Source organism: Schistocerca serialis, chromosome 4 (genome assembly GCF_023864345.2).
Source record: "Schistocerca serialis cubense isolate TAMUIC-IGC-003099 chromosome 4, iqSchSeri2.2, whole genome shotgun sequence".
Lineage (NCBI taxonomy): Eukaryota > Metazoa > Arthropoda > Insecta > Orthoptera > Acrididae > Schistocerca > Schistocerca serialis.
In genome coordinates, this window is record NC_064641.1 from 763,308,840 (window position 1) to 763,334,203 (window position 25,364).

Sequence of the window (25,364 nt, forward strand, 5' to 3'; positions counted from 1 at the left end):
TTCTCATTCACATTTATACATGAAATTATAATTGTTGATTCTTGAACCTTTCGATCGAACCGTTGGATGCTTTGAAATATTCAAAGCAGAAGCTTGTTTTATCCCCTTTGATAGAATGTGTTCCAGTTCTGGGAACTGACTGTTGTGCACTCATTTTTGTTTGCCATTTCCTCCTTCGTAACGTACTGCTTCACATATTTTTTGTTTGCTCACTATTGTATTCAATGTTGACGGAGGCTTGATGTATGCCTGCGCTATCAACATGCTTCCTGTGTGAATTATTGTCCATTTCCTGAATAATTTTGTACTTTAGTTTGTTTGTTAACTGTCTCACTGTCTTTTTGTCTGTGATGTATTGGTTCACCATTAGACACACAAAAAAATCACAGACTGAGTGTGTGTCAGATGCTAAAAATGAACGAAGAACAACAGCGACTGAGTTACACACCAATAAATATTTGGCTTATTGTGTGGATGCTACAATTTTGCTCCTACCTCCAATTGATACTTGTCAGAAGAGGTCAGAAATCATCGGAGCTAGTTCCACAAATCATTTTTATGACAGCAAACTATTTTATGACAAAAAGTTGCAGACTTGAACAACGCTATCTCCCACAAGTTTCCTCACCCCTAAGGACACACATGTATTCTGCTACCACAATTCCCAGAACTGTCAGTGGCAAAAGTTGCAGCGGCCAAACAGTACCATTACTGCCACATTTGAACATGCTAGGCAGATAGGGAGAACATATAATAAAGTCATTTTAACATGCATTTACTTCAGTTGGGGCTGGGACTTCCAAAAATGGATGTACTGTGCTGGAAGACAGGGTAATGAGGGATATACTAATGAGTCCAGTGTTTATGATGAAATCTCACATGAAAACTATTCATAAAATGCCTTAAAACAGTCTGCCTATGCAAAGACAGTGCTCAGATTTGTTGATGAAAAATTTGCCATTACTCCTAAACCTTTTGGTGTACTTCTTCACTAAAAAAAAAAAAAAAAAAAAAAAAAAAAAATGCTGTTCTAATACCTACTGAGTCTGAAGTTAATTGGTCATTTTAGGTGGCATCTTCCCTTAATACAATGTCCCACTTGGCTCTGTAGCATTTGTCTTTGCCCCTACAGAGGCATAGTTAGTGACACCAATATTGCTGTGATTATATTGTTTGGCAGTAAATCTAGTTAACTATTTTTGTCTCCTAATAAAATTCGGCAACAGTTAGCAGCTGTGAATGAGATAGCCTCACTTCTGGATAGCTCTATTTCTCTTCTCACACGTCAGGAAAACCAATTAATGATGTACAAGTGTATGTAATGTAAATGAGATCTCGATTTTCCTCGTACCCCACAGAGATTTTACTTTTACGCAGTAAGAAACTGAAGTAACATCATTTTGATAATCATCCATTCGTATTTGACATTTCAAAGCATCAGTGTCTGTTGTGTACTCACATAATCACCATCGTGACATCATTTTGTGTATGATAGCATCATGATGGGAAGCCCATTAGCTCTAGTTTTAACCAACCTGTTTTTCACAGAACTTTGTGAATATGGCTTTGGACATGGCTCCTGCAAAGCCTAGTGGCTCTTGTCATTACATAAACACGTTCATTGTCTGGCCACATGGACTTGAAAAGCTGGGAGAGGTCTTAGAGCACATCAGCGACATCCATTACTACATAAGTTTCGGATGGGGATAGAAATAAGTAATGCATTGCTATTCCTTGATATCAGCCGGGCACTTAGGAAAACAGCAACAAAAAATGACAACTTTTCCAAGTTGTTTTACTAAAGACACACAAACAGAAGGCCCCCGAGGGAGAAGTGAAGAAGATAAAGTTTTTGACAATCTGTAACTGACAGGAAGAATTAGTCAGCTCCTCAGGAAGTGTGGAAATAGATTCAGTCTACCAATGTACAGCAAAACTTGACAACTCAAGAGTCCTGTGAAAGATGATGCAGACCTTGTAACTCATGGGATAAAATAAATACTATGTCAGTGTGGATGGTTTTATGTTGGATAGCTTGTGTACACTATTAAACAGTGCCGTATAGAATACAAAAGATGTTCACACCTACAATGTCCTGAGAGATCAGCAGTAGCAGAACATTCTCTGGATAAAAAGCATTGAATTACATTCAACGAGACATCTATCATTAAATGGAGAAATGTTTTCCAGGATAATGTAATAAAAGAAAAGATACAGATGAAAATCATCTGGTAACACCCATAATAATGGCGGCAATTTGCAGTTAAGCACTGCTCAGGTCCTGGCCATTGGTTAGTCGAAGGGTGCGCGATGGACATGAAACAAAAACATCACCTTTTAGGATAGTGGAGTGGGCACCTGTGGCACCATATGTGGTAACACAGCTATGTCAGGATGGGAGCAGCAACAACTCGACAGTCATCACTTGACAATGGCTGAAGGGTTCTCATCTGATAGCCTGTCTATATTTAAACACTTGACAGATTTATAAATGAGAGAACTTTATTATATTGTAATTAATTATCAAATTAGGTAACACCTTTATTTTATCTTATATTTAGCAGGTATCACAGGGGCCTTAAAACCTCAATCCCATAATGAATTGTTCCTCTTTATGGTGTATTTAACAAAAGTAATAAAAACAAAATAACTACATGAGTCCGCTACTTTATCTGGCACACACAAACAATGCTTTTACCTGTGTTCAGCATCCCATACAAAATAAATGGCATAACCCACATACACTATGTGATCAAAAGTATCCGAACACCCCCAAAAACATGTTTTTCATATGTGGTGCATTGTGCTGCCACCTGCTGACAGGTTCTCCATATCAGTGACCCCAGTAGCCATTAGACATTGTGAGAGAGCAGAATAGGGTGCTCCACAGAACACACGACTTCGAACGTGGTTAAGTGATTGGGTGTCACTTGTCGTACGTCTGTACGCGAGATGTCCACGTTCCTAAACATTCCTAGGTCCACTGTTTCCGATGTGATAGTGAAGTGGAAACGTGAAAGCATACATGCAGCACAAAAACATACAGGCCAACCTTGTCTGTTAACTAACAGAGACCACCGACAGTTGTAGAGGGTCGTAATGTGTAATAGGCAGATATCTATCCAGACCATCGCGTGGGAATTCCAAACTGCATCGGGATCCACTGCAAGTACTATGACTGTAAGGCAGATGGTGAGAAAACTTGGGTTTCATGGTCGAGCAGCTGCTCATAAGCCACACATCACACCGGTAAAAGCCCAAACATGCTTCGCTTGGTGTATGAAGCGTAAACATTGGATGATTGTAGAGTGGAAAAACGTGTGGAGTGACGAATCGCGGTACACAATGTGGCGATCCAATGGCAGGGCGTGGGTGTGGCGAATGCCCGGTGAATGTCATCTGCCAGGGTGTGTAGTGCCAACAATAACATTCGGAAGCAGTGTTGGGGGCTTGTACCCGTTGTTGTTTTGTGTGGCACTGTCATAGCACAGCCCTACATTGATGTCTCAAGCACCCTCTTGCTTCCAGCTGTTCAAGAGCAGTTCCGGGGTGGCGACTCGATCTTTCAACATGATCGAGCACCTGCTCATAATGAGTGGCCTGAGGCGTAGTGGTTACATGACAATAACATTCCTGTAATGGACTGACCTGCACAGAGTCCTGACCTGAATCCTATAAAACACCTTTGTGATGGTTTGGAACGCCGACTTCGTGCCAGGCCTCACCAACCGACATCGATACCTCACTTCAATGCAGCACTCCGTGAAGAATGGGCTGCCATTCCCCAAGAAACCTTCCAGCACCTGATTGAACATATGCTTATGAGAGTGGAAGCTGTCATCAAGGCTAAGAGTGGGCCAACACCACATTGGATTCTAGCATTACTGATGGAGGGCGTCACGAACTTGTAAGCCATTTTCAGCCAGGTGTCCGGATACTTTTCATCACATAGTGTATGTTCTGCCGTACTAGAGATAGATAGTTGTGTATAAAATACAATTTTATTTCACCAGTTAGTGTCCTTCTCAGCTGACCAATGTGATTTGCTAATTCCTGGTCAGGAAAGTTATCCCCTCTCACAAACAAAGAGTTGGCACCTCTTGCCACATCAGAGAAGAATGATGATAATAATGGTGGACTGTGATTTTATTAGTCAGCTTGGCTAAAGTTATCACATCTGTCTTTTTCTCTTTGGAACAGGGATAGAGTTCATTATTTCACATTGTGTCTTCTAGGTGAATCTATAAGACAACTTGTGAGAGTGCCGTACAGAGCAAGTCATGGATAACATTGTCTAATTCACTATGGCTACCTTTTTCCCATTGACAGATACCTAACACGGAAATGTGTGCTGAGCAATAGCGAAACAATAATATAGAGTAGAGAACTTGCATTACGGAATCGATTCCGAACTAAAAATATGACACACCAATGCGCGCATGCATGAGAGTGCGCGTGCGCATTTGCGTGTAAAATACAGAATGATTTTAGTGGTAGTGCTGAGAGTAGACTGTATATTGTAAATGTTGTCCAAAATTTTATGTAATAGTGATCCTGTTTAAATCAGTGACTGATGTGTAAATCTTGATATTGCTTACAGCCAATTCCACAAGGTGCCCGTATTGATGTAGCCATAAATGAATGCTATGACGGCTCATATACAGGAAGTCCACATGACCTCATATCACAACCTCCTGGGTTTGCATTTTCACGTAATGGCCCAGTTCGCCGAACTGCTGTGTCTAACATTCTTGTGTGCCGTCCAAAACGACCAAAACCTAGCCTCTCAGAATTCCTGGAGCTTGATGAGAATGAATTCGATGGTCAGCGGCCATACATAACTGGTCACAATAGGTGAGTCTTAGTGTTTCGTATACTTCTGTGCAGATTAGGTCCGTCTCAACATCCTGTACATTACCAGGCTCCTCATTTTCATTTACTATGTTTCCATTAGGATTTAGTAACTGTACAGAATATTCCTACCACACCTCCTTGAATTCATTTACATTCTCAATTTCCTGTCCTCCTTCATTGGTCATCCTGACATATACTATCGTGCCTCTTTTCTTACTTTCCTCATTGTCATTTTCCATCATTTTTGTGCACTCTTCCATCCACTTCTTTCTCTCCTACTACCATTTCATTGAAGTAAATGAAGAAGAAAGACATCATCATTACTTACTCTGCTTTCTTGTTAACAACAGCGAATTTCAATTTCTCATAAGCTGCTTGTGACAAAACTGTGTGAAACTAATGTGTTAGGGTGACACTGGAATTTGAACAAGATGGCTTCTCGGTTAACATACCTTCCACAGCAGTTAGTGGACAAAGGAGGGAAAATCATATGAATGTGCCAGTAACTGGTCATCGTGATATCATGAAGAATCTGTGACACTGGTGATGAAATCAAACCTATCTCTAACCTGTCTTCAGAGTAGGGAAATGTTTGATTTCATCAGTCACTGTGATGAGTTGGTGATAAATTCAGATGATTTTCTGTCCTTTCTCCTCTAGTTGCTGTGGAAGGCTTGTTATGTTGTGAAAGATGAGAACTTAACATTGTTGATATTTTCAGGTTATATCACCATACAACAACGTGCCTGCCAATTTATCCAAAGGAGATGGACGTGGATTCAGAAGGAGAACATGATCCTAAGTGGCTACAAACTAAAACAATGATGATGATTGATGAATTCACAGATGTGAATGAGGGTGAAAAGGAGCTCATGAAAATGTGGAACCTTCATGTTATGAAGCATGGGTGAGTTGATGTTATTAACTTCCAGCTCACCCGTTGTTAATTCATTCATTACTATTTTTTTCCCACTTAAGAATAAAATCTTTCACATTTTCCTCACAGAAACTGACCAATGTCACTGTAAAATGGATAAATTTAAGATTATTGATTTTTATACTTCAATCTTAACAAAAATATATTTGCAGGGCTGTATCACAGATAAACGTAATCACTCTATTCTTTCATTTAATTTATCCCCATATTGTCCCTAATTGCTGACTATGTTTAGCTTACATCTTCAATTTCGTTGTCAGTAGTCTTTTTGTGTGTAGCAGATGGGATGTATAATAGTTGTGTCAACTTCCTTTATACTTTAAAAACACCTCATGACTACTTTGCAGAACTTCACTTCATTAGTGTGGGAATTCAAATAATCACAGAAGAAACTGAGTTATTCACTGTGCTACGTTATCACGATATCTTGACAAAAAATCTCGAAGTTTCAGTCTTCTGTTGAATCGGCAAATTGGTCAAAGCTCTCTGTCCAGACACTCTGAGACCATAACGACATCGAAATAGGGTCAGAGAGACAAGCAGAAATACTGAAAATCTTTTTCGTAAACTGTTTCACTGAGGAAGATGACACTCTAATTCCTGCTGTAAATCATCGCACGGATATCGAAGTGGCAGATAACAAAATAAGTGGCCGTGGTATAGAAAACCAACTGAACTAGCTGCTCTTCTAGCATGTGTGAACAGTAGGTCACTGAAGGAGCAAAGTGTTTCTTGTGAGTGGAAAAAAGTGCAGGTCTCTCCTGTTTTCTAGAAGGGTCATCAAAGAACAAACAAACAAGCAAACAAACGACCCCAGTCTCTAGCAGCTGAAGCCAGGCTATGAGCAACAGCGCATGATGGGAGAGCAGGGTTGCCACATGTTCTGGAAATCAGGGAATTTCAAACATGTCAGGGAAATCAAGGTAGTATCAGGGAAGTTTGAAGAAAACGCTGGAAAAGTCTCATTATTTTGTGTCAGTAGATAAAGTGGTTTGTTTGCTGAGATGTCATGCATCGTCACTGGCTGGGTGCAGCTGGGTACGTGCGCCACTCCCTACTCCCTCATTCGTACTGCTTCTCTCCTTCCTAAGCGCTCCCCTCAGCTTGCAGTCGGTGCTGCAACCAGTTCTTGCCGCTAGTCTAGCAACTACCAATGAGAGGCAGGAAGGCGTGAGGAGCGGTTTGTTTGGATCTGATTCTCAGAGACTAAGACGCAATGGCTGGAGACGGTGGTCATGTATGCGTGAGTTGTGTCAGAGTAATTATGTGAAAGTGTGTTTTCTCTTGTTTTCTGACAAAGGCCACGGTCAAAAATTTAGTTGTGAGCTTGCAGTCGGTGCTGCAACCAGTTCTTGCCGCTAGTCTAGCAACTACCAATGAGAGGCAGGAAGGCGTGAGGAGCGGTTTGTTTGGATCTGATTCTCAGAGACTAAGACGCAATGGCTGGAGACGGTGGTCATGTATGCGTGAGTTGTGTCAGAGTAATTATGTGAAAGTGTGTTTTCTCTTGTTTTCTGACAAAGGCCACGGTCAAAAATTTAGTTGTGAGAGTGTGGTTGTCTTTTCTACGTGACTATCTGTGGATCAGCGATCTTCTTCACAGAGAGTTGCTACCTATCCTCATTAGCATTGATTCTCAGAGTATTTGTGCAAGTTACCTGTTGCATGGGTTGATCACCGCAGTCTCATATCATCAACATGCTGTCTGTGACTCGTGATTAGCTGGCCGCACCAGTGGACTTCCATGACGAGCCAAAACCGTAGGCCATTTCTGCAGGTATCTCTAACGGATCGGGCTTTCCAATCTGAAGCCCGTTTCCCACTAATGTGCAAGCTCTGCCTGTTGGATCTAGTCTTACCGAACTGCCCGCAGGCTGTGTGTGTGTGTGTGTGTGTGTGTGTGTGTGTGGCATAATGCGGCGTATTTTCATCATGGTCCCAGGATTATGGTGCTGCTCAGCAGGCAGAGGCCACAGGTGATGGATTTCAGGAATTCTGACTGTCTCACCACAAGTATATTGTTCAGTGTGGCATTTTATTGACATTTTATTTATTCTAGTACATTTTGGCACTTTGAAAGTAGTCAGTATATTAGGAAGTATGGACGGTAAGAAGAAGAAAATTGTGGCAGTCACTGGCAGATTGTAAGCTATATACTCATATATTTCTTGAAAGAAAAATCACACAATACCTGCAAAATGAAATGATTGTGTGGCATTGACGGCCAGGAGGCTCCGTACAGGGAAGTTCAGCTGCCAGGTTTTAAGTCTTCGTTCAGGTGACGCCACATTGGCCGACTTGCACATTGGTGATCATGAAATGATTGCCGACTTGCATGTCGGTGATCATGAAATGATGATGAGGACAACATAACACACGAGTCCACGAGTGCAGAAAATCTCCAACCCAACCGGGAATCGAACCTGGGTCCGCTGCATGGTAGGCAAACGCATTTCCGCTCAGCTAAGTAGGTGGATACTCAATACCACTAAAATAATAGACCTAACACAGTGGGTAATAATTGACAATAACAAATACAGAGAACCAACATTTTATTGGCAGTCACCTAGTGTTGATTTTCACAACTCTTTCCCCACCTTATAAACTTTTTTCAAGATGCCTACTTTTCTCTGGGGTTATTTATGAAATCAGTGAAAGTATTTTAATTCTTTCGTGTGACTCCAAGGAAATGCATATTTTTGTCACCAAATGTGTGTTGTTTTATTGAAATAAAATAACAGCAGTTAAGGAAACACATATACCATTTGACTTGTTTACTCCATCTAAATACAGTTCATCACAAAATATGTCTATATTAGTACTGAACAGTTTTGCTCACATGCTTAGAAATACAGAAGTCCCTACATTTTTTTGTCAACTTATGTCTTTACTCATCCTTGAGATCTCAACATTTGTCAGGGAAAAATGCTGAAACTTGTCTGGAAATCAGGCAAATTCACTTTGAGAAACTAGGGGCAGCCCTAGAGAGGCAATTGGGTGGGAGTAAGGGGGATCCTATCTCCTGAACACACAGACCTCAGATGACAATCGGTGATACTCAGATCAGTTTGTTTTCTTCAGTCAAACCTACAGACATTCTCACACATGAAATATGGAGCATGAGAAACTAATAAGTTTAGACCAAGAAAGATTGAGTTTGTGGCATCCTGAGGATGAAATTATAATAATCAGGATATAGTGTAGAATCTATGGACTGAAATAGGTTTATTCAAAACGTCAAATAGGCAAAATCTTTACTAGAAATTTTAGGCATAGACTATAACCTCAAAAATTAATTTGTTCAAGTGAAGAGGGTGGTGTATCTTATATGATTATAGCTACTGCACAGGATCTTTTGTGTGCTGGGTTGTCATTAGTTGTGTACAAATTATTATTACTGATATTGTTAATATGAAGTTGTTTGAAAATGTGGTGTAAGGTATATATTTCCACTTTTAAATGCTGTAGGTTATCAGAGTATCTTATGCTACACCTTATGCTTGTCTTTCACTGGTGTGCTAAATGACAGTCACAGAAGGTTAATTGACGTATGTCAGCACAACTTTAAATACATACAGTGAAACATAGTTTTATAACTTGCGTTTCAAGGTCACCACAAATTATCTTGAGTATGTAACAGAACGTTTCTCCAGTCATCTCATATATTTGTAAAACTTGTCTGGTTATTCTGATAACTGAGGGCACAGTATCATACTCGCCATGTTTTTTATGAGATAGGAAAGATTTTTTAGGTGTGTGGCTATAACCTCGAAAAATAATTTGTTCAAGAGATAAGGATGGCTTATCTTTTTTCTTAAAGCTAATGTAGATCTTTTTGGGTTGTGGTAGGTGGACATCAGCTGTCTACAGTTTCTTTATTACTGCTTACTGGTGTTGTTTTTATGGCAGTAAGGTGGTGATTCTGTTATATGAAGTGGTTTGCAAATATGGTGTACATGTATGTTTCCACTTTCAGTGCTTTGGGTGTTCAGAGTATCATACACTGAACTTTGTCTGTCTTTCACACAGATACTGAATGACAGTCTTGGAAGGTTATTTGACTTACGCCTGCACAGCATTAAATAAATTCAGCAAAACAGATTTCGAGTAAGCCCCTACTTATAAAGGTGTGATGCGAGGTCTATTAAAAAATTCAATTATCACATTAAAGATGTAGTTCTGGTTCAAGTGAAACCAGAAGTGACACTTTGATATTTGACATCTGCTGATTAAATTTTTCTAATAATTCGGCCTATACCACATTCTGAAAAGTACAGTTTCAAAATTTTTGTGTGACATGTTAGATGTTATTTATGATGCTCTAAATATGAATGTAAAATCTAATATTTTCACTCTTGCAGCTCAAATACCTGTTCTAGGAAAGTTTTAATTTTTTCTAAACCAAATTTTGAAGTTGTGCAAGTGCACTAAAAGACACTGTAATATTGAGTTTCTTTATTAAAAGCAACACTCAATCTGAAATGATACTGCCACCAAGAATGTTGTTACTTCCTTTCTCAAATCTGGTGGATAAGCATTTAGAGAACAGTGAAGTGTACTAGAATCTGAATATCCAGCCAGTACTGCATTAATTTGCTCCATTTTTAGAATAAAGTGAGTTGCTGTGAAACGATAACTCTTTCATTCATTAATTAGATAATACTTGCTTTCTTACAAACAAATTTTATTCATGTGTCGTATGTACTTCCACCATGTAAATTAACCATTATGTGTTCATAGCTTCATTGGCAAAAGCTTTACAGTCCAAAGTTGTACATCCTGCCACTGTAGCATAATAAACCACACTATGAACATGTTTTGGAAAAATCATTAGTGCAGTATATCAGTGAAATTACATATATTCATAATACACACAAATAAATATGAAAAACATCAGTTATGACCCATTAGTTTCTAAGGTTGTGGTCCCTTCTGATGCCAATTGCTAGTGAGAGAAGAAAGTGGTGTAGCAAAGTTAGAATGTTTTTAACTGTTGTAGCATGGTGTTTTTCCCTTCATCTCGTATATTTGTAAAACTTGTCTGGTAGTTCCAGTAATTGAGAACAGAGTCTACAGTACTCGCCGTGTTCATTTCGAGACATATACAGCTCATTTACATGCATCTTATAACAGCAAAAGCCAAATTGCATCATTCGTCTCCAAGCACAGAGGTGTCGTGGTATCCATCCCATCCTTAGAGTTTAAAATATAGCATACTTCGTACATAAAATAGATTCCGTCCTAACCTAACCTCCTCTATCCCGTCAAAAACTGACGAATGAGATAGGACGCACTGTGACCAAGCTGTCTGCTGATGTTATCGTGTGGCCTCTGATGACTGTTGTTGGAGCCTTACAGCAATGTAGGATATATTGCAGTGAGTGTTCCCACGTGCACAATTCAGAAAAGCTGTGAAGCAGTCATTGAAATGAAGAACATTGTGTTGGGTGGCATGCTCCGCAACAGGGTGGTCCAGTTGTTTCTTGGACACAGTTTGTCAATGGCCATTCATGCGGGCAGTCAGTTTGTTGGTCGTCATGCCCACGTAGAATGCAGCACAGTGGTTGCAGCTTAGCTTCTAGATCACATGACTGGTTTCACAGATAGCCATACCTTTGATGAAATAGGTAATGTTTGTGACCAAACTGAAGTAGGTGGCGATGAGAGGATGTATGGGACAGGTTTTGCATCTAGGTCTGTTATAGGGATATGAGCCATGAGGCTAGGGGCTGGGAGCAGGGGTTATGTAGGGATGGACAAGGATATTGTGTAGGTTTGTTGGGCAGCGGAATACCACTGTGGGAGGGATGGGAAGTATCGTGGGTAAGACATTTCTTATTTCAGGGCACGACAAGAGGTAGTCGAAACCCATGCAGAGAATGTAATTCAGTTGCTCCAGTCCAGGTTGGTACAGAGTCATGAGGGGGTGCTCTTCTGTGACTGGATGTTGGGACTTAGGGAGGTGGTGGGCGAGTGGGAAGTTAAGGCACGGGAGATCTGATTTTGTACAAGGTTGGGAATGTAATTACGGTCTGTAAAGGCCTCAGTGAGACACTCGGTATATTTCGTGTGGGACCGCTCGTCACTGCAGATGCAATGGCCATGGATAGCTGGGCTGTACATAATGGGTGGCAGCTGCCAAAGTGGAGGTATTGCTGGTGGTTGGTAGGTTTGATATAGACAGAGGTACAGATATAGCCATCTTTGCGATGTCGGTCAACATCAAGGAAGCTGGCTTGTTGGGTTGAGTAGGACCAGGTGAAATGAATGGGTGAGAAGGTGTTGAGATTCTGGAGGAATGTGGATAGGGTGTCCTCGCCCTTGATCCAGATCACAGAGATGTCATCAGTGTATCTGAACCAAATGAGGTGTTTGAGACTGGGCGATTAGTAAGGATTCCTGTAGGTAGCCCATGAATAGGTTGGCGTAGGATGGTGCCATGCGAGTATCCATAACTGTACCCCAGATTTGTTTGTAAGTAATGCCTTCAAAGGAGAAGTAATTGTGTGTGAGGATATAGGTGGTCGTTGTGATTAAGAAGGGGGTTGTTTGGAATCAGTCAGGCATTGGGAAAGGTAGTGTTCAATAGTAGTAAGGCCATGGGCACTAGGGATATTAGTGTAAAATGAGGTGGCATCAGTAGTGATGATGGTAAAGGGACAAACTGTCGAGAGTTGGTGGAGGAAATGGTTGGTATCTTTTATATAGTGGAATAGGCTGCCGGTAATGTGCTGCAGGTGTTGGTCTACGAGAGCAGAAATTCTCTCGGTGGGGGCACAGTAACTGGCCACTATAGGGCATCCTGTGTGGTTGGGTTTATGGACTTCAGGAAGCATTTAGAAGGCAGGAGTATGGGAAGTGGTAGGGGTGAGGAGAGAGATGGACTCCGGAGAAAGGTTCTGGGATGGGCGTAAGGATTTGATGAGACACGAGTTCCTGCTGGATTTCTGTAATGGGATCGCAGTGGCGAGGTTTGTAGGTGGATAAATCTGACAGCAGGCGGAATCCTTCTGCCAGGTAATCCTTGTGGTTCAAAACAAGTGGTGGAGCCTTTGGCAGCAGGCAGGATTGCAAGATCGGGATCAATTTTTATGTGGTGGATTGTGGTTCTTTCAGCGGATGTGAGGTTTTTCCATTGTCTGATAACCTTCAGTTTTAATTTTATAAAATTTCGCATAAACAAAACAATTTTACTACATCTCATATTCATTTCTTGACCAGGGATGACTCCTTTGAGTGTCGTTATTTTTATCTAGTTGGATATTAAATATTTGCATTTGCACTCTGTATTTATATACATACATAGTTTGGAGCTGCATGCAATTCTGAATGTGTTGGAGCAAATGTGGTCGGAATCAATCACTTAGTGGCAGTAATTGGTAGAATTTGTAAGATTCAAACTGGAATGCAATTTGCCCGTTCCCCCTTTCCTTTGGCATTCTAATATCTCTGTAGCAGAGTGTGTGAACAAGTTATTCAATGAGACAGCAGCTGTTGTCCTTTCCCTTCCACGTTCAATTGAGCTAGTGCTTTATTTGTAGGAACCTCAATGTCAGCTAGACACTAAACTCTTTAAGTTTCATTATGATGTATAGATCTAATCGTTCAGTAAGCTTTTCTACCAATTTTTTCACACCTCATGAAGACAGCTGTCAGGTCACCAACCACTTGCTGTGCGTCATTAAGTTTATATATTATTGATATTTTACAATACTGATGTATAATTTTTAAATCTAAAGCTTTTGTGATGAATTTGACCTTGTACCTAAATTTGCTGATGAGGTCACAATCAAATGACTCCCTTTTGCTTTTTATTTTACAGATATGTTGGTGACTGCCAGATTCCGTTGGCTTGTACAATGTTTTTGCAAGCTAAGGGAAAGGAGCTGTTGCAGAAGAATTTATATCGCAATTTTGTGCTTCACATGTGTAGCTTGTTTGACTTTGGTCTGGTGAGTCCTGTTACACACTATACAACCATCCAGCGCTTACAAGAACTTATTAGTGAAAGTGGTGACGTACGCAATATATTACAAGAGTCATGGCAGACACAACGCAAAATGTGGGAGCTTCAAGGAGCAGCTGGTGGTGAAGCTCCTCCAACTCCACGCCGAAAATCACCACCGAAAACTGCTACAGCTCCTGCATCATCACAGTCAGGCTCTTCAGTCTCTTCACACCAGCAGCTGCAAGGTGGCATAGCGAGCCCACACCAGGTGAGGAGAACTGAAATTTGTTTAATCACGTTTGTTTTTACAGTGTCCTAACTACATTTGCTATAGTCCAGTGATGAAAAAGAGTTCTGTATCTTCAATATACATTCACATTATCTGCCTGTTGCACGTTAAGTCAATAAAATAAACTAGATGAAGAAACAAGTTGATGACAGAAGCCATCACTGGTAGTTTTGTTTTTGTCCACTGCTTCAAATTACAGAAAAACTGTAAAAATTCATGAAAATACAAATTCGCTTATTCAAAACACAATGAAATAATGTAACAATATTATGAAAAGGATAATTGCTACACATCATATAGCAGAGATGCTGAGTCGCAGATAAGTACAAGAAGAAGACTGTCACAAAATAAGCTTTCGGCCAACAAGGCCTTTGTCAAAAATAGACAGCACACACATACATGCATACGCATGCAAATGCAACTTGCCCAAACATGGTCACAGTCTCCAGCAGCTGAGCCCAGACTAAGCTGCCAGAGACTGTGGTCGTGTGTGTGTGTGTGTGTGTGTGTGTGTGTGTGTGTGTGTGTGTGTGTTTTGTCTATTTTTGACAAAGGCCAAGTTGGCCAAATGCTTATTTCGTGACAGTCTTTTTGTTGTGCCTATCTGCGACTCAGCATCTACAGTATATGGTGAGTAGCAACTATTCTTCTCATAATATTTTTATATTCCATCCTGGATTTTCCAAGTTTGACAGTGAAATAATGTTGAGATAACTATTGAAATGAAATGCGTAGTGGAAATAGAATGGAAGGACTGAAAAACAAATTATTAGTTTTATGTTTTCTGGTTACTTTGTCTGTTCAATTTTAGCCATCTGCAGTGCTACCTAATTTAAAGTGGCCCCAGCAAACTTGTTTCTACATTTCTACAATGGCATTTCTCTATCTGCAATATTTAGTTTTAAAATCACAGATTGTTATTATTGTGCTAAAGAACTATCATATTATTAGATGATGCATTATTTCTGGTTGTCATTTCGTATTGATTCTTAGGTGTTATTTATATAGTTTACATTAATAATAAAAATAATAATAAATTTCTTGTCCAGTATGTAGAACATGTTGGGGCAGGGTCCGGGAACTGTAGTAATTACTTGGAATCAAAAAGCTGCACAAAGTGCACTTCCGTTTTTTATCATCACGACTTGTTTTCAGCCACGAAGGCCATTTTCAAGAGGTTAAGAGCCAAGTGCAGTGGAGGTATTTAGACAGGCTGCCTATTTTGTGATACAAAATAAAAGTGCAACTGGAACTGTTCTTTGATTCCAAATAGTTATGGTTGTAATAATAATAATAGTAATAATACTATTCACCATCAGATAATGCAAGGATCATTTTTCTGAATTTATCAGTTCATAACAATTTAATATATACGTACATTTTTTTGTACCTACTGTATTTTGTGTGTAATTTGTTTCATATTTGAACGACATGTAAATGAAATAGAGTGCATACCTATCAGGCACACACGTTGACTTAGCTCTTTTAGCACAACGCTAAAATGACAACAGATGACTGTGTTAAAGGTGGTGATTCGCAGGATGGGCAGTTACATAGTTAGACATACAGGTTGCTGCAATACAAAAACACTTGAAATTTCGCTGATAGTACATCAAAGAAGAAAAGGATCGCGTCTGATAGAGAATTCTTGTTGTAATTTTCAGATTCAAGAATAGCGTTAGCATTTGCAGTAACACAGCTTAGAAGGTATGGTAAAGATACCAGCATTTCCTGTGCCATCCCCCTCCCTCCACACACCTTGCTTGTCACTATTGAGGCCACCTCCCTCTATATCATAAATCCCCATGTTTGTGGTCTGTCTGCTGCTGAATATAACCTCAACCAGTGCCCACATGATCCCAAACATATGACATCCTTCCTGCTCATCTTAATCAACTTTATACTTAACAACCAACTGCTGAGCCATAACTGGCCATGGGGACCAGGATGGCTCCTTCCTACATCTAGATTTTCATGTGTCGCTTGGAAAGTGCTTTATTGGGATCCATTAGCCTTCAGCCGCTGATTTGTTTTAGATATATTGATGACATATGGCCCCAAGGTGAGGCTGATCTGTTAAAATTTTGGGTATCACTAAATCTTCTCGCCAATGGCTTTGCCACAGTGGTAACACCGGTTCCCTTCGGATCGCCGAAGTTAAGTGCTGTTGGGCTGGGCTAGCACTTGGATGGGTAAGCATCTGGTATCCCGAGTGCTGTTGGCAGGCAGGGTGCACTCAGCCCTTGTGATGCAAACTGAGGAGCTACATGATTGAGAAGTAGCGGCTCCGGTCTCTGAAACTGACATACAGCCGAGAGAGTGTTGTGCTGACCACATGCCCCTCAATATCCTCATCCAATGACACCTATGGGCTGAGGATGACACAGCGGCCAGTCGGTACCATTGGGCCTTCATGGCCTGTTAAGGAGTTCCCCCCCCCCCCCCTTCCCCCCCCCCCCCCCCCCCAATAAATATTTTCTCCAAATTAAATCTCATATGGTCCTATACAGACTCCTATCCCTCTTTTCTTGATGTTGATCTCATTCTCACTGGTGGATCAGCTACGTACTTCCTGTTCACATTAAACCTACTAATAAACAACAGAACCTACATTTTGACAGTTGCCATCCTTTCCATGTCAGGTGTTCACTCCCATAAAGGCTTGGCATTCAAGGCAAATATTTTTGTTCAGATATAGATTCTTTACAGCAATATACCACCATACCGAGGGCATGCAGCTTTACTGTGTGGTTAAATGATGAGGGCATCCTCTTTGGTAAAATATTCCGGAGGTAAAATAGTTCCCCATTCGGATCTCCGGGCTGGGACTACTCAGGAGGACGTTGTTATCAGGAGAAAGAAAACTGGTGTTCTACGGATCGGAGCGTGAAATGTCAGATCCCTTTATCAGGCAGGTAGATTAGAAAATTTAAAAAGGGAAATGGATAGGTTAAAGTTAGATATATTGGGAACTAGTGAAGTTCGGTGGCAGGAGGAAGAATACTTCTGGTCAAGTGAATACAGGATTATAAATACAAAATCAAATAGGGGTAATGCAGGAGTAGGTTCAATAATGAATACAAAAATAGGAATGCGGGTAAGCTACTACAAACTGCTTAGTGAACGCATTATTGTGGCCAAGATAGATACGAAGCCCATGCCTACCGCAGTAGCACATGTTTATGTGCCAACTAGCTCTGCAGATGACGAAGAGATTGATGAAATGTATGATGAGATAAAAGAAATTATTCAGATAGTGAAGGGAGATGGAAAATTTAATAGTCATGGGTGACTGGAATTCGATAGTAGGAAAAGGAAGAGAAGGAAACATAGTAGGTGAATATGGAATGGGGGTAAGGAATGAAAGAGGAAGCCACCTGGTAGAATTTTCACAGAGGATACCTTAATCATAGCTAACACGTGGTTCAAGAATCATAAAAGAAGGTTGTATACATGGAAGAACCCTGGAGATACTGGAAGGTTTCAGGTAGATTACATAATGGTAAGACAGAGATAGAGGAACCAGGTTTTAAATTGTAAGACATTTCCAGGGGCAGTTGTGGACTTTGACCACAATCTATTGGTTATGAACTGTAGATTAAAACTGAAGAATCTGCAAAAAGGTGGGAATTTAAGGAGATGGGACGTGGATAAACTGACAGAACCAGAGGTTGTAGAGAGTTTCAGGGAGAGCACTAGGGAACGATTGACAAGAATGGGGGAAAGAAATACAGTAGAATCAGAATGGATAGCCTTGATAGGTGAAATAGTGAAGGCAGCAGAGGATCAAGTAGGTAAAAAGACTAAGACTAATAGAAATCCTTGGGTAACAGAAGAAATATTGAATTTAATTGATGAAAGGAGACCCAGTTCTAAGCAAAGGGAAAGCAGAAAGGTGGAAGGAGTATATAGAGGGTCTATACAAGGGCGATATTCTTGAGGACAATATTATGGAAATGGAAGAGGATGCAGATGAAGATGAAATGGGAGGTATGATACTGCGTGAAGAGTTTGACAGGGCACTGAAAGACCTAAGTCGAAACAAGGCCCCGGGAGTAGACAACATTCCATTATAGCTACTGATAGCCTTGGGGGAGCCAGCCCTGACAAAACTCTACCATCTGGTGAGGAAGATGTATGAGACAGGTGAAATACCCTCAGACCTCAAGAAGAATATAATAATTCCAATCCCAAAGAAAGCGGGTGTTGACAGATGTGAAAATTATCAAACTATCAGTTTAATAAGCCACGGCTGCAAAATACTAACACAAATTCTTTACGGATGAATGGAAAAACTGGTAGAAGCCGACCTCGGGGAAGATCAGTTTGGATTCCATAGAAATTTTGGAACATGTGAGGCAATACTGACCCTACAGCTTATCTTAGAAGACAGAGTAAGGAAAGGCGAACTTATGTTTCTAGCATTTGTAGACTTAGAGAAAGCTTTTGACAATGTTGACTGGAATATCCTCTTTCAAATTCTGAAGGTGGCAGGGGTAAAATAGAGGGAGTGAAAGGCTATTTACAATTTGTATAGAAATCAAATGGCAGTTATAAGAGTTGAGGGGCATGAAAGGAAAGCAGTGGTTGGGAAGGGAGTGAGACAGGGTTGTAGCCTACCCCTGGTGTTATTCAATCTGTATATTGAACAAGCAGTTTCAATCTGTATATTGAACAAGCAGTAAACGAAACAAAAGAAAAATTTGGAGTAGGAATTAAAATTCATGGGGAAGAAATAAAGACTTTGAGGTTCGCCGATGACACTGTAATTCTGTCAGAGACAGCAAACGACTTGGAAGAGCAGCTGAACGGAATGGACAGTGTGTTGAAAGGAGGATATAAGATGAACATCAACAAAACCAAAATGAGGATAATGGAATGTAGTCGAATTAAATCGGGTGATGCTGAGGGAATTAGATTAGGAAATGAGACGCTTAAAGTAGTAAATGAGTTTTGCTATTTGGGGAGCAAAATAACTGATGATGGTCGAAGTAGAGAAGATATAAAATGTAGACTGGCAATGGCAAGAAAAGCGTTTCTGAGGAAGAGAAATTTATTAACGTCGCATATAGATTTCAGTGTCAGGAAGTCGTTTCTGAAAGTATTTGTATGGAGTGTAGCCATGTATGGAAGTGAAACGTGTCGATAAATAGTTTAGACAAGAAGAGAATAGAAGCTTTCAAAATGTGGTGCCACAGAAGAATGCTGAAGATGAGATGGGTAGATCACATAACTAATGAGGAAGTATTGAATAGAATTGGGGATAAGAGAAATTTGAGGCACAACTTGACTAGGAAGAAGTGATCGGTTGGTAGGACATATCAAGGGATCACCAATTTAGTATTGGAGGGCAGTGTGGAGGGTAAAAATCATAGAGAAAGACCGAGAGATGAATACACTAAACAGATTCAGAAGGATGTAGGCTGCAGTAGATAGTGGGAAATTAAGAAGCTTGCACAAGATGGAGTAGCATGGAGAGGTGCATCAAACCAATCTCTGGACTGAAGAAGAAGAAGAAGAAGAAGAAGAAGAAGACGACAACGATGACAACAACAACAGATTTCCCGGGCCATCACATTCAATCCTGATACTGCTGATCCCACCAAAAAATTACCTAGAAGTATATCCGGCTTGTATACACTCAGGTACAACCAGGCAATCTGGGAAAAATCTAGGTATCTTTTTATCTGGGAGAAAACCAGGAAGAACCTGGGAATTTTTTGGAATTCCAGAAATTGTTCATTGTTTTAATCTTAAGTTTTTGTAATTTTTACTGGTAAGAAGAACTGATAGTCTAACAAAGAATTTTACTGTATCCTGCTACTGCAAAATAATACTGCAGCAATAAAATGTCAATAAATGTGTTAAAGATTTTAGGACGAAGACTATGGAATACTTCATAACAGCAAACTGCTTCCGATGAGCATGACATCACAACTGTCTACATTAAGTTCGTTTTGAGCAGTCGCCAGGACGATCATGTGCAGTTGAGTTGCGTATGAGCAGTACCTTCTCCTGTTTCTAGCTACTTGAAGTGTGGGTGCAGCAGTAGCAAGAAGCAGTTGTGCTACCCAGAAAAAATTTTCTGGTGCACCCAAGGTGCCAGATTCACACATTCACAGAGCGCTATGGGTTGTTGTGGAGAGGGGGATAGTGACCTGTGTTTGCATTTAGTGATGTTTGTTTCCTCTTCATTTACAGTTCACATGTTTCTGTGGCCTGGAGCTACCAAGTGAATTAAGATTTTATTTTGTGTCCACATTTTTGGCAGTCGAGCATCAATTTGCCTTACTCAACAATGAAATTATTTTTGTTGTTTTGCTTAATATAAATGTGGCTTTTATTAATCTTCTCTGCAGATGCAATCAATTTATAAGAAACAAAGTGTTTCATTGCACACTATTTGCTAGTTTCAACTATTTGCTGAATCTCAAGCGCACATTTTCATCTTCTATCATGTATGTCATTATGCCCTGATAAAGAACCAAACATGAGACAATATGGTATTAGTACTCCAAGAAAATTTGAATCCCGAAAAGCACACGGAGAAGCTTACTATCATGTTTGGGCCTACTTCATTGTGAATTTGGACATATGAATGTGTTCTTTAAGCCAAATTATGCATTTTAGTATGGTTTATGAAATTCCTATGCTCTTGGAGTATCTTCTGATGTCCTATTTCTTTTATGACATCATGTTAGATCTCTTAATGTGTGTGTGTGTGTGTGTGTGTGTGTGTGTGTGTGTGTGTATGTATGAGCATATTGGCATCCTACGTCGTCATAGCTGCCCATGCATGGTAACACCTATTTTCTGACGCGCTCTAACAGCTGCTGAAATGAACCCACGTCCAAGAGGTTGTGAGAAAATATTCCGAATGGTTCTTTGAAAAGCGTTATTTTCGAAGGAAGTTTCCTTTTATACAGGATGGATTGTGTTATGTGTTAGAATGTACAATGAATTTGTTACATCACAGAGCATTTGACTCTCATTTAAAACTTAACACTTTTAGGTCCAGCCACTTGGAACAATTTCAAGCCCAGAGGACGTGACATTAATGCCATTGTTTGAAATTTTTGTGACACATTTGTGTGATGTATCTTAAAGTGTAACACACGCTACAGAGACCAATATTATGTATGAAAGCTCAGCTTTTCTTGTAGCTACACGATGTATGTTAATTTAAAATGTTAACTTTTTCTATTTGTGTGTTCACTCTGCTATACAGTGATGATGTTATTGGTTGACTACATCACGTGTCTTATGCTCTGAAAATCTGCTGCCATTGGTCGGTGAGATCATGTCATGAGCTATGATTTTCTACAAAAGCACATTGCGATCTCTATTTCACTGCTTTGGAAACTAATGTGGTGTGTTTGGTGGAATTCAGATTTATAATTTTGTAATACGAAAATATGCAGTGTACATGTTGCTGCATATCGAAGATCTTCCCAAAACACATTTATTTCTTCACCGAGTTTCATTTTCTAAAGTGCCAGAAAGTTCTACGGTGGTGTATAGAACCTTTACCATTCAAAGAATTGGTATTTTTACAGCTCTGAGGGGAAGTACACTGTTGCTTATCATGGAAAAAGTGTATTTTCACCTTGGAAGAAGATTATTTTCTAGTGGGAAGAAGTGTGTTTTTTAACTGGAAGACCTGGAATTCTTTAATTTTTTTTTATTTTTGTTGTGTGTGTACACACCCTGACATCTCTTGTGACTCCGTGCTGTCCTTGTGTTGATTGTATTAATCAGCTACATCGACAAGGCTACGACTTCCTAAAGTCATGCCGTGAAATGAGGTCCATTCTGTCTGACATTTTACCCACGACACCAAGAATACCTCCTGCACCTATTTCCCTACCCCATGACTCCTACCTCTGTGGCTGTCTCTGCTATATGGCTTGCACTACGCACTCTCCTATACTTGTGTCTAGAGACAGCAAATCTTGGTGCTGATAGGATGCACTCAACTGGCCTTGGGTCTGCAGCTCATAGTGATTTCTGGTCACTGACAGCAAAAGCTTACTGACAGTAGTTCTGTGTGCACTGCTCCCATGTGTTGGTTATTGTGTGTTTGTTTGTTAATGTTACTACAGCTCTCATTTGAAAAACATAAAAATATATTTGCAGTTTGTGCCCTGCAACATATGGCAGTAATAAAAGCTTATATCACCAAATTGTCAAAGATACAGGCTTGATAATAAAAATTTTCGTAAAAACTAACAATACTTACAAAAGGCCAACTCTTTTTCTTTACTTCAGTTGAGAACCTACTGTGTCACCTACTCTGTCATGGTTCTCATATAAAAAACATGTACTTTGGCAGTTTACTTTATTTCTGTAACTAATTTTCATCGGCAAAGCATGGGCAGTTTTTATTCTAAACCCACACTGTTGTATGGTACTAAAGTAGTCCTCGTAATCAATAATCATGAATTCCTGCTGCATACTTTGCATGCTATTGGCAATTTCTTCTTCTGAAACATCTTTAGCAACAAAACTTCCTAGGCCACTACTATTATAAATCTGTTTGCCCAATTTTCAAAATATTTCATACACTGAGAGAACTAAACAAACACTGTTGTTGCATAGATCTTGCTTTACTAACTGAATTATTAAGCTAACTAGCCTATATCACAAAGCATGTCAGCTGATTCTCCACTCCAGTGCAAACCATTAATAAATTCTACTGCACTTCCAGATACGTGAAATATAATTACAAGTCTTTTTGTTAGTGATAGATTCAATTGACTGAAAGTAATGTCCATAAAAATTCAAAGCTACTCATAAATTGATGTAATTGGATATAAATGTCTCGAAAGAGTTAGTTAAAGATCAAATTCAGCTCAGAGTTAATGAAGGAAACCATTGTCTGTCAGGTTTGTGCAGCCATTGGCAATAAACATGGGATGGGACCAACCGGTCTGCTTAGTCCTCTGTATTAGAAATCTATAGTGTTAATCAGTTAAGATAATAAGAACTGGAACACTTTTTTCAGGAAAAACTACTGATAGTCTAGTGAGAACATATCTATTCCTGAGAAATTTTTTGTAAAGTCATTCATGACTGTAAACTGTAGGTACTAAAAACTGCGTAAGTGGCCTAGGCACTCTAACACATTGTGATGTGAAGACTGTGGCTATGTACACGAGATTAAAAATTTCAATAATTAACATGAAATTTTGCATTTCACACGAAATGAATCAAACAGCTCCTTGTCCTAAAGGCGAATGGAAGATTTCACTGTTTGCCACCGGGAAGCATTACGAGCTGCAGAACTGAGGCTAGCCAAATGCAGCCAATGGGCTCACTCGGTCAGCACCAAGATTTGCTTTCCAAAGACACAATTTTGTCCTGCCACCTACTATACCAGTCCTTTAATTGGCAAAACATGTACTGTCAAAGGGAGAGCCACCTGTGAACTGCTGTCACATGTTGTGTACCAGCAGTTATGTAAGCACTGCAGTATGTCTATCACTGAGTTATCAGATAGGCTGAGTGGGCATAGACGAAGGATGTGGTTGCAACATACAGTGTCCTATTACAGAGCATGCTGTGCAACTTTATCGGTTTTGACCTTGATACATGTTTCATCACCCATGTCATCTGTGTTCACCCCCCACCCCCCTGGCACCACTTTCTCTGAACTATGCAGGTGGGAACTGGCATTACAACATGTCCTTGGTTCTTGCCAACTCCCTGGCCTTAATTTATATTAATTTCTTTGATCACAGCATTTCTTACCAGTAACTATGCCTTTTTTTCATTTCGTTTTAGTTTTCTATATCTTTCATTTTCTGACCCGTCCCTTTCTTTCCTTGTCTTCCACACACAATGCCCTTAGGTTTCCATTCTTATTACCTCTGGCATAGTGTTTGTTAGTAATCTCTGTGTTGCTTATTACCGTATATTCCACCTTTAAGGTCTCAGCTTTTCAAAACTCAACCAGTGCAGTCCCCAGCAATCAGTGTTTCCTTCCCATCCTTTCTAGTAAGCGTCCTTTGATGTGAGGGGCTGTGCGATTTTTCCGTAACTCTCCCATTCCTCTTCCTTCCTCCTTCCTCTTCAACCCTTCCGCCTTCTGGCTCTGCAAGCTTGCACTTTTCCTTAATTTTTCTCCTGGCACTGTGTGGTTTGCTAGATTTTTTATGTATCCAATTATTTTATCTTGTTCTATAAATATTTTCAATCTCTTATTGCTAACACTAGTATTCAGATAGGCACTTTGGAGACCAAGTCTTGCTGTTGTAAATGTCTGTTATATTTTCTGCAAGATATTTTACTTGCCTTGGTGAAAGTAAAAGGACTTCAGCTTGGTCTAAACATCTGTATGCCAGGGGATATGCTCAGCTCATTCTCGAGTGGATTGTTAGAAACAAGAATTTTCCATCCTGCCACAAAATAGGATAGTTTCTGGTGCAACAATAGAATAAGCAGGTAGTTAGTGCATGGATAAGATGCTGATGAAAATAGTTTTTTAATTTAAAGTGCACAGAGCTCTTTGTATTTGTGTTTCCCCTGCTGTTGATGCTTCTTCTAATAAGAAAAGGCTTTAGACAAAATCCATTTTCAACATACGAAATGGAGAATTTTGACAGCCTATTAAAGCTATGTGAGTTACTGTATTTTGCAAAAAAAAGTGTATTGATGAACATTGTTACTGGTGGTTTTTGAAATTGTGTAATCTGTGCCGCAAACTGTGTAAATCTAACATAGTTGTCAAAATAATGTCCCTGTCTTTCTCTTCCCTAGTTAGCATGGCCAGCAGAAACAAACTTACTGTCCAAGGTAACTATGTGCTCCTTGCACAACAGGTGGTTGACTGCGGAACATTCAATCGATGAAAAAACTACTTCATGTGGTACATGTGTATTCATTTTTTTAAAGTTATAGTGTTATGTTCCATCCTGGATTTTCCATTGCTGCAGTTTTTAAATTTTTAACTGTTTGTCTCATTTAATTTTTATTTAATATGACCTCTGTGTCAGTGGCTAAAGGGAATAAAATGCGATAGCATTAAATTATGTTGTGGCACAGCTGTTTGTGGTTTAAAGATGTTAATTTTTAGTGCCTGTTTTAGCCATAACCGTTTCCTATAAGCCACGATTAACTAGTCAGTTTTCTTCATTCATTTAATTACAATGAGGTGACAAAAGTCACGGGATACCTCCTGATATCATGTCAGACTTTCTTTTGCCTGGCGAGGTGCAGCAGCTGCACATGGCTTGGACTCGACGTGTCGTCTGAAATCACCTACAGAAATATTGGTCCATGCTGCCCATATAGCCATCCATAATTGCAAATGTGTTGCCGGTGCAGGATTTTGTGCA

At 39.8% G+C, this 25,364-nt stretch overlaps 1 protein-coding gene and 1 pseudogene across 1 annotated transcript in view; both read left to right on the top strand.

The window, feature by feature from the left end:
- LOC126473309 (polycomb protein suz12-B) overlaps positions 1-25,364 on the top strand; it is a 308,357-nt gene that overhangs the window by 277,821 nt on the left and 5,172 nt on the right. The window contains exons 9-11 of the mRNA XM_050100286.1: positions 4,601-4,854; positions 5,576-5,761; positions 13,614-14,007. Coding sequence (XP_049956243.1) covers positions 4,601-4,854; positions 5,576-5,761; positions 13,614-14,007 — 834 coding nt within the window. The remainder of the gene's footprint in view (positions 1-4,600; positions 4,855-5,575; positions 5,762-13,613; positions 14,008-25,364) is intronic.
- LOC126476228 (5S ribosomal RNA) lies at positions 16,135-16,252 on the top strand (annotated as a pseudogene).